The sequence below is a fragment of the Anabas testudineus genome, chromosome 21 (assembly GCF_900324465.2).
Source record: "Anabas testudineus chromosome 21, fAnaTes1.2, whole genome shotgun sequence".
In the NCBI taxonomy this organism is placed as follows: domain Eukaryota; kingdom Metazoa; phylum Chordata; class Actinopteri; order Anabantiformes; family Anabantidae; genus Anabas; species Anabas testudineus.
In genome coordinates this window covers 8,626,935-8,643,130 of record NC_046629.1, presented here as the reverse complement: position 1 = coordinate 8,643,130, position 16,196 = coordinate 8,626,935, and the positions used below count along the sequence as shown (strand labels likewise).

Here is a 16,196-nt window from a genome sequence, read left to right as displayed (position 1 = left end):
GGCGTCTCCCAGAAAAGAAAAGAAGGAACTGATCAGCTTCAATGCACACAATATGGCACGAGGAAGAAGGGGGAAAGGCAACAGGTAGAGACAGAAAGGGTAGAAATCTTTTTGAAGAAGTGTTAAAGAAAAAGCAAAAAGTGGAGCAAACATAGGAGATCTGAGCTCTCCAGAGACAACGTGGGAATACTTTTCGCTCTTCCTCTGTCTCCACTCTCGGGGGAATGCAGGGAAAATGTCAACAGACAAGCGCAGGAGAATACATGCACTCCGAAACCAAGCGCAAGACCGGGATTTATAAGACTGGGATTTATAATAGTTGGATGGGGGGCTGTAGGAAGCCGGAAGGTTTATGTAACCCAAGACATCAGAGACAAATCTCTGGAGGCCCTGTGTGAGATTCATGTGCACACACAATAAGGCAGCATGAACGACATGCACTAACGGTTCTTCTGTTCTGCTATTTATTAACTCAGCGTTGCCATGGTTTCTGTGCGATGAAGTGATTGTCATTGTAAATCTATGTGTGGCCATGGTGTGTTTGTGCAGTGCAAGAAAAAAAAAAGGCTAAATCTCCAGCCTTTTCCCAACCACCTGAGCACCACCATCCATTAAAATCAACAAACACTGATAATAAGTGGCTATATCGTTAGGTTTTGCCCGGGTCTCCAGTGTGCGGTCTTTGTTGCAATCTTGCTTTTGCCACGCCACAGAAAGGTGAGCAATTCAGTTAGTTAAGTGCTGAGGCGTGAGGCTTAAGAGGGAGGGAGTGGGCATGTACAAACCGCATCAGTAAAGCAAACACACCAACACACTCTCAGACCTCCCTGTCTGTCCTGAAAATGACTCATTAGCTTTCAAATCCCTCTGGTTAGTACAAGCTCACACAGTCACTGAGGATTTATTCCTTGCTTTCCAGGTGTAATCCAGGTGTAAATAATGTGAACTTGGTAAACTAATGCTCTACGGAGTCATTTTCAGCCACAATTCCACACGAGCCCCCCATCGGACTATGGAAAGTGAAGAAACTTCTCTGTCCAGCTAACATCCCGTCTCCCAGCTTCTTCTTCTTTATCCCTTTCTCCACTGAGTTGTTACCTACCCTGCTTTCAAAGCTTTTGAAATTCTTTCAAGTGAGACAGCCTGCAGCTGAAAAGAGATAAGGCTTGAGCTCTTCATAAATATGATAGAGAAAGCAAAACGGCAGAGTGAAGGGGAGAGAGGGGGAGAGACATGGAGGGAGAAAGGAAAAGAGAACATATCGGAAAATTAGAGGAGGAGACAGACAGATAGATGGATGTGGAAAGGTGGAGAGGAGGACGGAAAATGAGAAAGGTGGAAAACAGATACAGTGAGACAAGAGACGGAGGGAGAGACAGCTGAATACTGTGAGCTGAATGAATTATGAGATGCAGGTTGAAAACTAGCTACGTTCATTCATTCTCTTTATCAAATGCATGATAAAGAGCTGTGCAGTCTCTTCCCCTTCTTTTCAGCTACCTGCTGTCTGTCTCTGATGTTGTCTGTCTTCCACCTGGCTATCTACAAAATCGGTCTCACGGTGCCATGTCTCACGGCCGAACAAAGAATGTCAACATTCACGATGGCACTGCAATACGAGTCTGTTCTGGCTTCAGCCTGATTCTTCCTTAGTCTCCTTCTCATGAATCACTTCAGATAGTCATACACATACTGCACGTCTGCATGTGCTCCTACACTGGTAGTGCAGCCACAGCGTGTGGTGTCATCAGGTCGGGGGAATGACAGCTATGTGAACTGTGTGGAATGCTGCCTCTGGGCTTCTACTGCACGATGACAACAGAAAACAACACACAAATACAAACCACTACAGAGAAGAGATCTAGCATGTTAACCCACTGATTACCTAAGCAAAGTGCTAGAAAAATGTGCCCATCACACATGTATGACACACGGAAGACTTATGGTTTGAAGTAGACTTTCTTACTTTTTAAGAGACTGAAAAACAAAAAAGGGCCACTGAGCAACTAAGTATGTATAGACTTTCAATTTCCAGATGTAGTTTCTCTCAGTAATATAAAAAGGACCTCCAAACACATAAACATGTTTTACATGTTATGCGATCTGAATAATGAGCAGCTTTAAAAAGCAACTGTTTACTGCAATCCTGGATGTTTTATAGTTTTCGGCTTTGTTCCTACTGCACTCACCATCTAACTGCTGTTAATTGCACCGATCTGGAAATGGATTAAATTCACTAAAAAGTAATGAGATGACAGGTTTTAAACAAACCCTCAGGTTAGCTAAACATATCTAAACAAAAAACAAAGATTTGCAATTAGTTTTACCCCAAATTAAGTAGCTCCGACAACCTGGCTAAATTGCTGGCTTGTTTACAACCTGTCTGATTTTCTTTAACTACTGTTGTGTTGGCACATCACTATAGCCTGTGACCTTTATTAGGATATCCAGTGATTACTGTCATTTGATTCTGTGTAAATTCCTGAAATATTTTATTTTAATCCAAGGTCCAGTCACAGCCCTAGATCCTGTCTTAGCTTTCACTGATGTTCATTTTCTAAAAGGTCACAGTGCATTTGGATTCAGCTACGTCACCAGCGTGTTGGGCTCCTGCTGCTGACTGGACGCATGTTGAGCACTCACCCTCTCATTGGCCACACAGATGATCCTGGCATAGCAGCAGATCATCAGGAAGATGAGGCTGAACAGAGGCACGTACCATCTGCAAAGCAAAGACACGAGGGAGGTGGTCAACATTTTTTAAATGAGAGATGTTATTAAAATATATTTCAGTTTGCTTTGTGTATGATGATTGGAGTCTTACATTAATCTTTATATTCTATAAACTATATTTAACTAATTAATTTTCCAATCCGCAATCACAATGTCAGATATCCTTGTGCAGTTTATACCATGGTCAAAACGTACAGCATACTGATATCCAATGTTTTGACATTTGAGCTGTCTAAAGAGATTAGAACAGAAACTGATTTAATAAGACTTGCTCTGCAAGATCATAATCTAACAAGGTTATTGTTAAATATGACTTGTTGTAGACCTGGGCAAAAGCATGCTCTAATTTGATTTTGTAATTTAAAATCATTGATATTTTATGTTTTTAATTCTTGTTAAATATTTAGCTCCTCTGTTTTAACTGTGAACTAATTCTCAGTTTAGTTATTTTGACCTAAAAAGGCTTATTCTAGTTTGATAGAGACAGCTTTAACTCATAGTACGCTAAAGTAAACTGCACATTTAAGTGTGTTTACATATAGGTGAGAATGTTTAACTAGTGGACAGTGAAAATCTGTAATTACTGAAACTAGCTGATGTCGAAAGAAAACACAGGATGTACATAAACAGCGCAACATGGAATAGCTTAACTCAGCACCTCTAGACCTTTCTTCACATAGTTTCAGAGAAAAGAGAAGAGAGGTAGACCAAGAACAAAAGATAATGCCAGTGGAGTCACAACTCCGGAAATTCATGGCATTCCTATGGGATGAAAGGTTGACAATCACAGCAGGCACAGGGGAGAATAATATGTCAGGTATTTCTGAGTGGATGAAAGAGAACAAGATGAACGAGAGAAATAAAGGTGATGGCTTTGCTGGAGCGGCAGCCTTGTGTTATGTAACCTCTTGGGAGGTGATGTAAGCTCAGAGGAGTTTCAGCCTCTCCCTGTAATCACAAAACAGACCTTTGTCTCACTTTGATGGACAGGTTCCTGGCCACCACTTGTCTGTTCAGCCTCAGTAATTCTGAGCATTTGAGACCTTGCTGTGCGACACCCAAGTCCTCCTGAGCACCTGGCACCAAACACACCTACGTGATGAGCATATTGGGTTGTGCAGAGGAAGAACATCAGCAGTAATTACAGGCCTACTCATGATACAGCAGGAAAAAAAAGTTCAACTGACATTTAAAACAGACCAAATCTTTCCCTGACCCATAAATACAGCCGTGTACATGGGTGCAGAGAAAAACGGTTTGGGAATATGGGTCCAAAACTGTGCCTAAAAAGTCCTTGGCATGTGTGCTAAAATAATTTTTAGCTCCTTGGCCTAATTTAAGTTTGGACACATTTGTCTTCTTAGCCTGCAGGTTGAAAGCAACTCACATTATCAAAATTAAATATTTTAGTGGCAGGGGAATCCGAGGGAACGGGGATGCAGTGCTGCTTTAGACATCATCTTTCTTCACATCTCGTAGGGAAGATCAATATACAAAGAATACCCTCTTTGAACATGTATGCGAGTGCATGTGTGTGTGCGCATACACACAGGTTCAATAATGGCATGGGACAATGATGAAAGTGTTTCAGGGGAGACCTGCGTGAGCGTCACCTCAGTGTGATTTAATAACCCGCTCTCAGGAATAAACAGCGTCCAATTACGCCAGCGCACGTCCCATTAATGATGGAGAGACAGGGTGGAGGGTGGCCAGTTTGGCGGAGAGGGGAAAGGAGGGGGTGGCCTTTTTAACAATAGTGCGGGGGGGATGCGAGGAGAAGAGAATGATGGGCGGCAGCTACAAAGTGCTCTAATTAGCATGATAATGATCTGCCATTAGAGTCCGCTGTGCTCTACAGCTGAGCACTACCCGGAGAGAGAGCGAGAGCAAATGGGAGATGGGAGGGAAAGAATGAAAGAGAGAGAGAGGGAGAGAGAGGGGGAGAGAATGAAATAAAGCCAGAGAGAGAAGTAAAAGGTACCGAATAGGCAGAAGATGATAAAAGTGAAGACAAGAATAGAGGGGAGGATGGAAAGGTCGACTGATGACAGCAGATTGTGGGTCAAGACCAGAAAGAGCAGAAATAAAAGAGAAGCAGCAGATGACTAAAAGACAGAAGGAGGGATAAGGTCATAGTGAGACTGAAGGAAGCAGCAGAAAGAGGCAGCACCCTATAGATGGACTACAGAGTGATGGATAGAAACACAGACCAATAAATACAGAGGGGGCTTCGAGAGTTGGAGAAAAGGACTACAGTGAGAAAGGGTAGAATGCTTGAAAGTGGCAGGAAGAAAGATCATCACAGACGCTCACAGATTCAATCTCTCGGCCTCAGCCTGGCCTTCCCTCCGGTACTGCTCTGAAGTGAAGAATGAGGTTTGGATGAAAGAAGCCTTAATTGAAGTGCATGGTGGGAGATGAGACTGCGGTAGGGACCAGTCCATGCGGGTTAGTGCTCAAGCGCAGCCGTCAACTTTAGCCCCACAAGATCGGAACTGCTGAGTGAAAGATGACGATCTACTTGTTTAACCACATATAAATGGATACGACAACCTAAGAGACACAAAGAGCAGGGTGTGTAGGGTGTGTCTCAACTAATGTTAAAATAAAATCTGAACTAAAATTCTGGCATCAACATGCTGACAATAACAATGTTGACATGGAGTTTTTTAGCAGATTTAAACTACACAATGTTTATTATCTCCGTTTGTGGTGTTAGCACTACACTATTTGAGAATTGTCACTAAATGCAAAGTAGAGATGAGGCTGATGGGAATGTCACAATAAGACTAATAATAATTGATACTTTATTAATCCCCTTGGGGAAATTCTTTGTGGCCAGGGTGCCCCCTTGAGGCGTCAGGGATTCAGGGTTCAGTGCCTTGTCCAGGAACACTTCCACATGTGGTCAGGAATGGGGGGGAACTGGGAATCGAACCTCCATTTATGGGATTCAGCGAGTGCCCAAGTGACTGAGCTGAAAGTCATTTTGATTCATCTTTGGATATCTGTATCACTTTCCGTGACAATTTGTCCAACAGTTGCTGAAATATTTTACTGCAAGTGTTCATGGTGACACTAGTGGAAAACTGGAACATGATACATGAATATCTGCACAAAATCTCATGACAGTTCATTTCAATCTCGATCTATGGGGTGAACCAACATTGCTGCAGTCACACACACAGTCACCCTGGCAATTATAAGCTTCCAAGTGTGAATGTCATTGTCTCTCTTTTTCGGTCGCTAGCCTGGACCCATGATTCAAACCGATGGAAAGGTGACTCAGCTAAGCTTGAGTGCTTCCGATTGCTGACTCAACCCTTGAAATCCTGATCCCCTGTCACACAGCCCTGTCCTCTGCTTTTTATTCTCCGTCCTCTTTCACAACCTCCACCCCACCCTCCTCTGTCCTGTCTGCTCTGATGAAGACACACTATAACGCGTGGGCCGAGATGAGGGCAATCTATTTCTCAGGCTCACCTCTCCCTGCTCTACTGTCCCTCTTCTCCCTGTCTCTCTAACTATACCCCATATGTCTCTCTTCCCACCTTTTCCACTTTTCACCATTAATACTACAACCTCTGCCCTTCTGCGCCTTTCCCAGCAAGCTGTCAGCAGGGTGTGTGTGTTTGAGCGTATGTGATTTTATTCCTTGATGGGTGCTGCCTTGGCCTCTAATCTCTTGTCTGGTTTGATGTAATTAGAGCTAATGAAGATTCCCTGATCCTATGAGTAGCTCGTCCCCATGGGCCACGACAGTGTGGAAAACTAGAAAGAGCCAGGGAGCGGAGGAGCACTGATAAAAGAGACACAGCTTGGTTTAGCACAGCTGATGGTTATGTGTTTTTCTGCATGTGTGTGTAAAGTGTTTGTCTGTGTGAGACTGTGTGAGTGCGTGTGTGCTTATTTGTTTAGAAAGATTGATTTCCTGCTGATGCTGCGAGCAGCAACGCGATTACCTTAGCACAGAGCAGAGTGTTGTTGTGTGTGCACGAGTGTGTGTTTAACCGTCTCCACCGGAGGATTGGCAGAGCCCTTGCAGACTTAGGGCCAGTTGCAGAAAGCAGTAGACAGGCATAATCCTTCATAGCCGTCCTAAACACTTAAATACACAGTGTAGCAACTCCCCTAAATCTGACAAGGCAGAGGCTGATACAGGCACATTCAAACACACACACACACACACACACACACACAGACACACACACACAGACACACACACACACACACACACACACACACACACACACACACACACACACACACACACACACACACACACACACAGCTTGGCCTTACACCAAGACAGAAAAAACCCTTGAGGCTCCCATGACATGCAACCCTTCACATTTCCCCACAGAGACAGCCTTCCTCCCTCTTCCTCCTCCCCATCTCCCCCAGTAGGGGAAGCTTTGATGGTGGTGCTGAAAGGGTCTACTTACATCCCAAATCTCCAGGCTACGTGATCGTCTGTGATCCAGCTGGGGGAAGAAAGAGAGAGCGATGAGGGGGTTACAAAGGAAAGGGAGAGCGTGAGCGGAAGAGAGACTTGTGTGACTGCGGAGGGGAAAAGCTGTGCAGCTGTAGCTATTAATAAGCCGAGAATGGAAAGAGAGAGCCGTGCCCGAAGATTAAGGCTCTGTCCCAATTCTCATTCCACCACCTCCTCTCTTTGGCCTCTTCCCCTCTTTCTTACCTCCTTAACTACCCGGCAAACAAATAATGCATTTCCCATTCACCACAAGCTGGAGACTGTGAGGTGGCATTTTGCAAAGATGTGTTGATAATTGGCAGTTTTAATCACATTAAATCTTATGATGGAAGGAGCCTGTCTAGAGCTGGAATGAGGCCAGTGCTGTGGCCCTCCACAAAAGGAAAGATATTTAACAGAAAATATGCTGCTGCTGCATGACAAAAAAAAGTATGCTGCAGCAGGATGGTTGTACTTACCACCAGGCTCCTGCGGGGCCATAGTAACCCTTTAGCAGTGGTAAAGTGGCCATGACCAGGGGCACCCCCCATGCCATCAGATGGTACAACCTGATAAAAGACAGACATTTATTTCATTATGAGCACAGAGAGCAGGGAGCTTTGCCCCTGAGAAAAAAAGTCCTATTACCAAATCAATTCTTTTCTTCTTCAGTTCATCCCTGCCTTGGCACTCACACTGGGGTCATTTATCAGGTGCAGAAAAATGCCTATACAGCCAGACTGCCAATTATTCATGGTAATATAAAACCATAATTACCATCACTGCTGTGGAAAAAAAAAAGATTAGCAGAGGAAACGTCTACATCAAAACCACAAACAGGATGCAGTGCTTTACTCAGCTGGTGCTAGTCACTAATAAAGTTCGGGACAGGCCTGGGTAAATTGTGTCAGTAACATCTTAGTATAAAACAGTCTACTTTTATAGATAAGAGTTTAGGAAAGACTGAGAGGTTCATATTGTTCATCGAAGAAGTTTGAAAAATCTCAGGCACTCAGCATAGCTGTGTGTGTCTGACAGATGAGGTGTGTGCTCCAGTGTCTCGGGCATCGGTGTAGTCGTCAATACTTTATAGAGCGTACAGCGTCACCTAGTCAATAGAGTTTAAGTCCTGCCCTGACCTGCTCCAAGTGCGGTCAATCGAGCAGTGGTGACACAACTGACACTTGCTCCATCCCTCTTGAATTGTGCACTACACACACACACACACACACATACTTTCTCACTCTATTCCACTGGGGCACACTGCATTCCCCCGTTCTACCCCTATCTGATGGACAGCAGTGTGAGTGTGGGGGAGGTGGCAGAGAAAGAGAGATGGCTAGTGGTTTTATGTATAGATTCAGAAAAAGAGAGAGAGAGAGAGCACAGAGCATAGAGCTGAACACACGAGCACATGTAAGAGAAAAGGAAATGGAAGAAGCAGTACAAAAGAAAAAGCAACTACGTAAAGAAGCAAAAGCAAAAGAAAGAAAGGCAAAGTGAGGAAAGAGACACAGACAAAGAGAGCTGGTCTGTGTGGTGGTTGGAGGATACAAATGGTAAAATCAGAGCTGCCAGTCAGATTGGCGCGCGCGTGTGTGTGTATGGGTGTCAGGAAATCAATGTCGAGATCTCGCAGACCCGCAGACACCCACACGCCGCGGCACACACACCACACACTCGCATCACTTTGAGAAGGAGATGACGAGGTCCGGAGCTGCGCACAACATGGGCTTAATGAGGCACAGCAGGACTGCTTCGCACTCTGCATTTCACACACCTGCACGCACACTCACACACATGCTCATAGAGAAATCTCTCTCTCTCGAGGTTCAATCTCATTTCTCACCACCTCACTCTGTTTTTTTTTTTTTTACCTCACCCTCTGTCTTCAGCTTCACCGCTATCTCTCTCAGTCCTCAGCGCATACCAGATTCAGCCTGCCTGAATCCTTCCTTCAAACACACACATACATGCGCGTGGGTATACACACACACACACACACACACACACACACACACACACACTCACACCCACACCATCCTCTCTTGCATCCACTTCAATCACTCTTAGATCATCCAGCCTCCGTTCTCCATCTCCCCTGGCGATTTGTTCATTCATAAACCATTATACCGCGCTGTCAATGTGTGTGTGTGTGTGTGTGTGTGTGTGTGTGTGTGTGTGTGTGTGAGAGAGGGGGGGGGGAGATAGGGTTGGGGGTTGGGTTTGGGGCCTTAGGGGTAATTGTGCATGCATGCAGAGCCACCTACCCGCCTGCCTCAATACATACAACTTATCTATGAGCAGTCAATATGTGGCTAAATGTAGCTCACATTTTATGCAACATAAAGTGATGTCATTAGGCAATGAGCTGTGTTGGCCAATCATGAACATGCTAGAGCACATTCCTGGTGGATTACTTTGTAACGTGAATGCCACATTTCTGCTGTTTGACTGGAAATCATCACGTCATCAAAAGCTACTGTTATGACTTTCCAGCGTTGCTAAATATTGTGCTATTATGAATTACCGGACTGTGTTTTGGCAGCTAATAGGAACTCATAAATGAAATCCGGTTCAAATTGAATTTATCTCACCACCAGGTGAAACAAAGTGGCTTCATCGTGTTATTTTAACATACATACAGGCTTATAAGAGGGGAACAGCTGATAAAGCTTTGAAGTGAGCCGTCTTTTAGCCTGACCCAGCATTCTCCTTTCACTGTGCCTATAAAGTAGTCTTCCTCTGAGTTACACAACCATTATAACGTCTGGCCTACTGCTAATCAATGCAATCAATGCAACCATGGGGTCGTTGGGGGAACCATTTTTCTTTACTAGCCCAACCCCTCACACACATATGGATAGAAGGTATGTGCCCACTAACGCACATCTACACGATTCAACCATAAACAACCATCAACTTGACTAAGCAAACAGACTTGATGCTAACTTGTTAAAGCTGCTTCTTCATGTGGCTTTTTTATGTTTTATATACATTTTTCATTATCTTATGTTACAAAGCTCTGTGCTAGGATAGAAAATGAGAAAATACCTCACACACACGCACACACACACAAGTAAATTCACACTTGCGCTGTGGAGAGTGCTCATGGGAGTTTGAGCGACAGAAACATAGAGCGTGAAGATGGGCGCGCAAGCGCACGCACACACACAAACGCACTTATCGGCTGACACTCACTCCCTATTCAATTAGAGCGTCGGCTGGCTGGAACAGAAAAGGAGGAGGAGGAGGACGGGGAAGGAGGAGGGAGCTGTCAATGCTCTGCAGGAAGACACATGCTCTGGCAGACCAAACACATGTACACACATAAACACACACACGCAGGAGAGCGGCCACAACTAAATATGGAACAAAAATAATGCACATGGGGGGGCAGACAGTTTAAAGCTGAAATAAATAGGGTATTGAGTAATTTCTAAATATAGTGATTGATTAAAAAATGGTCAAAAGATCATTGAAACAATTTTTTGTTGCAGCTCTAAGTCTCCTACTTACATCTCATATCTCTTAGTGCTTAGTTCTCTGACCAGATTGAGGTACAGGTTCAGAGTGATGAGGCAAACCCAGGTCAAGGCACTCCAGTCTGCAGAGAGACACACGGAAAAACAGCAAGGTCAAATTACAACACAACTCCGTGCCACACAGCATGCATCAAACATACACATAAGTATGAGTGTGAGAGAGAGAGAGTGTGTGTGTGTGTGTGTGCATGTGCTCCACTTTTTGATAAATGAAGGCCCATTCTGCAGTAATATGAGGGAAACCTGTGGCTTAGGGTGATGGATGAGAGGGGGGAGCTCAGAGAGAGATAATGATGAACTGTGGAAAAGCAGTGGGAGATAACGCTGGAGTGGGCGCGAGAAAGAAAGAAAGGAAGAGGAGAGTGAGGTGCGGGGATGTGGGGTGAGTGGGGATGAACAGAGTGGACCAGATCAAGTGTAAAGACGCAGGGAAAAAATAAAAGAAATGAAGAAAGGGAAAGGAAGGCGCAGTCAGCAAAAGGGGAAAAATGAATGTATTTTACTAGAAAGCTCACTTCCCTTTTTCTGCCCTTGTATTCAGCCCTTTTCCTCTGTGTGTATGTGTGCGTGCTTCTGTTGACAGGAAAGGCAGGGCCGCTCGCCACAATGATGGATTCGCTGAACCACATGCACGGCTTACTGAGATTCACACAACAAACTCTTCCCACAAGCGCACACACACACATACAAAACACACACTCCTTCTACACTTAAGGAACCTTCAGGAATAGCACGAAGTGGCTAAGAAGGAGGCTGGCTGTCTATGTCATCACAATAAATAACTGTCGTTGTGATAGCGAACACAGCTTACATAACCACTCAGCAGCTGAAGCTTTGATTTAACTTGACAACACGACGCTCAGCTTCAACACCTGTCCTGACGCTGCCCCCTGCTACCATATTCTTCTTTTTCAAACACATTTCATAAAATTTTATTGGTGGGAGGTAAAAGCAGAGCTGTGGGATGTGGCTCCCACAACACTTGGTGTTTTGTAACAGAACAAACTGCCTGTTCAGCTGGTGTTTATGTACAGCAGTTTGTCCTCAGCGTGAGGATCCTCATGATAAACTGAGGTGACATGCACAAAGCCTGCAGCACTAACTCACTGCCCATTACCCTGTATCCATCGCAGTGTGTGTCTATGGGTGTGTGTGTTTGCATGCGCGTCTGCCTGTGAGACCAATAACACAAGGATGGTGAAGTGTGGTATAAGGAGCCATTCCTAAGAATCCTTATGCTAATCAAGGCTTAAGGAGTTGTAATTGCAGCAAACTCCAGCAGAGCAAATAAAACCAGATTTTTAATGTAGAAAAAATCCTGCCTCATCAGTATGAATCACAAAGAAATCGTCCCATTTCCCCCCGTACAGCATATCTATACAGTAGACACTGTTGATTAACCCAAATGAAATGCTCTAGTCATTGGAGGAAAATAATACAAGGGGTGATCATGAAATAATAAGGTATCTAGTTTGATGGTCATGTTATGAATGGATGCAATGGGACAATAACTACACAGCATGGTGCTTGACTCTCAAGTGTTACATGATTGCTGTGGGTGTGGTTTTCTTTGTGTGGGTGTGTGAATACTCCTGAATTGTGTGGCGGTTTAACCAATGGGTTAACACCCTTGACAACTAAAATAATAATCTGCCTTTCTATTTTGAGAATGTCTGGACAGGATAGGATAGATCAGTGGAATAAACGGCTGGCTTCTACACAAATGTATAAAAAGGTCCCTACATTTAAATTAGACAGATACCATGAGAGAAATACTATAAGCACACTGTGAAATACATCGGGAACCATGTTAACCAACGACATAACATATGACATAAGAAAACAGGATAATATTAAAAAATACCAATCAATTTCTGCTACTTTCCAGCATTTCTATCTTGTACAGTTGCAAGGAAAAGTATATGAACCTGTTGGAATTACATAGTTTCTGCATTAATTTGTCAACAAACGTGATCTGATCTTCATCTAATTAAAGGGTATTAACAAATATGATGTCTCAAAAATGGTAACACAAAAAAAAACTCTGATCTTTCATGTCTTTATTAAGAACAACCTCCATAGTGCTAGTGGAAAAAAGTATGTGAACCCTTGGAATAATGACCACAAAAAGCTAACTGTCACTATCACTATTTTTATTGTTGTTCTCAATAAAGACATGAAACATCTGAATTTTTTTGTGTTATTATTTTAGGCATATCATACTCTTGACTTAAATGAAGATCAGATCAGATTTTATTACAAATTAATGAGTGTCCTGTAATTTGATGACACCAGTAGTCAAAGCTTTCTGTGGCAGCTTTACAGGTGCAACAAATTGTTTCTTTATGGGTTTGTGATTCAAAAACTATTTAATTAAAAACACTTCTAACCACTTTTAAGCCTCGAAACAACTCCCCAAGCAACATTTCCAAAAGCTCTGGTTGAAAGATGGTGCTGTAAGTTGGAGCAATCAGCATCAAGGCAGATTTTGTTCTCAAGCCAAAAAACACAAAATGATATAGCAATATTATTTTTCATGCTGATAAATGATCTATCATTGCTCTATCAGTGAGCAATGAATTAAGTTTTGTCTTACCAAAGTAGGTTAGCCACCAGGCCTGGAAGTTGCAAAGAGACTCTTCTGGATGAGACTCTCCCTGGGAACGGGAGGAAGAACAACACGTAGAAACATTTTTTACAAACCTCTAAAAAAACACAATATGTGTGTTTAGTGAAACAGTTAAGAGTAACTCACCATGACATATGCTACACTGTCAAAAAAGGCAGCTACAGTCAGGCTGAGAATCATCTTCTGTACAGAGAAAATGAGAGAAAGACATGAAGGGGGATTCTCTAACAGAATATCCTTAGTACAAAATGTCAGTGCATTTATATTCAGTAAGAGAGAAGGGCAAATTATAGATCAAATGATCACTGATGTGGCTGACAGCTTGGCATACGACGTCCCCGGTGACAACTCAGGGAAAATATCAGAGGAGAGAGTACCCTTAATTCCTTCTATAGAAACTACAGTCAGTGTGTTTTTATGAAATGAATCAATAATTGGTGTGGTGCAGAATTTTTAGAGGGTATCTCCTATGCAAGTCAACTGTCAGTCACTAATTCAACTATACCTATAGAGGTGTTTACAAATGTGGCTGTGGTAGGTGCTGTACATAAAGACAGACACAGACATACACAAACAGTCCCTCTATCAGCTTGTGACCCTGCCAAGGCTACAGAGGAAGAGCAGGGGGAGGAGGAAGAGGAGCAGAATGGGGAGGTGGAGGCAGAAAAGGAGCACTAAAGACTATTGACTGATGGATAACCTTTGTGAGGGGATGGAGGTAAGGAGAGGGTTTATGAGATATAAGACGAGGAGGACGAAGATCGGGAGGAGGTGAGGCCACGCTATGCGACCTGGTCCAGAAGTAATAGGATCCATCAAAGTCCCACATTAAGATGTCATTTACTTCAGATTATGAGGATAACATGCAGCTTTGGTAAACCCGACAGACCTGCTGGACTGCCTTCAAAAACAAAAACACTGCTTCAGAGTACAGTCAAGCAAAAGCCAGTTTATTTTAGACTAATTAAATTATTTTGGGTCCAAACTATTTACCGCATGTGGAAGAAAATGAACGCCTCCGTCATATTTTTCAGAGTTTATTGAAACCTAATAACGCAAATCTCTTATTTTGAAGAGGGGGAAAAGCACAAGACGGCAGCCATTATCAGAGAACAACCATGAGTCAATTAACTCCACAACTGATTAATCTGTGCATTTTAATTGGGTTCAATTATGCCAAGATTTGCCATGGCTAATTAAACATATTTCTGGTGGCAACAAAGCAAACAGAAAATGGAAATGGACTGTACAATGTAGTGTACAGATTTACCTGAGCTAAGGAGTGATACCGACGGAGCAGCCAGATCACAAACAGCATGAACAGACTGTTGAGAGAAAAGACAGACAACAGTGAGATGTTTCTTGCTAATTGCTGAGGGAAATAATTTGTGCAGGACAGTCCATTTACTGCTCTAACGATGATGATGTCTTAGTGCACATAAATATATCATAACAACGCCTACACTCTGTCTTGTAACCTTTACTCCACTACAAACTGCAGATACTCTTTAGGCTGTAGGGAGACAACTGATGGTGAAAGCATACCGTGAAACCTGCATATTTGTCAGAAAATGTGCCAAAGACCTGCTTAGCAACATTTGCAGGACTCCCTGAAAAAAAGTAACCACCCATTGCAAGGCTATCTGTTGAGGCAAATGGGGAAACATCTAAAGACTTAACTTTGTGCGGATGTTTGCATTTAAAATTACCGTTCAATTAAACTGCTGTGTAATTCGGCAGTCTATTGTCCTGGGTCTGCGAGATACATTATTTTGGTTAATTAGACAACTTCATATTAATGCAAAGCTTAAAATGCTAGTTATATCTACCACTTTTTTATAAACAGTATAGATTTAAATGACTTTTCCTACTACTACTTCAATGTATCCTTAAATCAAACCATACTGTGAAAAATGTCACAGGTTTAAGACAAAGAATTATTAGAGAAAGAATAGAACAAATATTTACCATCCTACTAAAGAGAACGTTCCTGTGGCACGTTTTACTGCTAAAATCACCCCCTGTAAATCAGAAACAACTCGTTATTGAATGGCACATTTCCATAAATAATAAAAAACAGCAAATCAATTATCTACGCATCTACTAACTCTGTGTTTTTTATAGGTACCGGTAAACCACTGTTGAAAGTGCAAAACAAATATTCTACTGTAATCACAAGCTTAGAAATTACTGGGTTGACAAGGCTGCTATTTGTTACAGCCTTTTTGTTATGTGTATGTGGATAATTAGATGTCATCTCCACATGCACTGGACATATTTGAACATGTTAGAAACACAGAAAACTGTCTAATAACAGCTGAGTGGATTGAAATACATGTGTTAACAAGGCTAGTTCCTGACACTGCATACTTTGTGCTAAACAACATGCAACCTGAAACTGATCTCAATGCAACTCAGAGAGAAACGAAAAAGAAAAGACAAAGAATGAAAGTTGGCACTTGTTTATCTCATTCCTGTAAGCTTCAGGTGAAATTAAAAACTAAATAAAAATGTGTTACGTGCAAAGCAGTGCACATCCACACTATCAGCTGTTCAGTGTCACTGCTGTGGCCTTAGACAAACAGTGTCATCGACCTGAATTGTCAGGAGCAGTCACAACAAAACACTACCTTCAGTGATCAGTCTGATAACATGTAATCACCTGTGCAAAAGTTTGCTACCTCATAAAGAAAACAGGGACATCTATTGCTGAAAATGTCCAAAAACATGGCTCTTCATTAAATATATGGAGGAGGATTTCAAATTTGTTTATGGACTAGTGTAAGATTTCTGGCTATGTTTAAATTGTTATGAC

General features: G+C 42.7%; 1 protein-coding gene across 1 annotated transcript in view; it reads right to left on the bottom strand.

The window, feature by feature from the left end:
- Positions 1-16,196, bottom strand: part of si:dkey-100n23.5 (cyclic AMP receptor-like protein A) — a 44,884-nt gene that overhangs the window by 25,208 nt on the left and 3,480 nt on the right. The window contains exons 2-9 of the mRNA XM_026376608.1: positions 15,350-15,402; positions 14,652-14,706; positions 13,508-13,564; positions 13,349-13,409; positions 10,727-10,814; positions 7,687-7,776; positions 7,179-7,217; positions 2,644-2,722 (exon numbers count right to left, since the gene is read on the bottom strand). Coding sequence (XP_026232393.1) covers positions 2,644-2,722; positions 7,179-7,217; positions 7,687-7,776; positions 10,727-10,814; positions 13,349-13,409; positions 13,508-13,564; positions 14,652-14,706; positions 15,350-15,402 — 522 coding nt within the window. The remainder of the gene's footprint in view (positions 1-2,643; positions 2,723-7,178; positions 7,218-7,686; positions 7,777-10,726; positions 10,815-13,348; positions 13,410-13,507; positions 13,565-14,651; positions 14,707-15,349; positions 15,403-16,196) is intronic.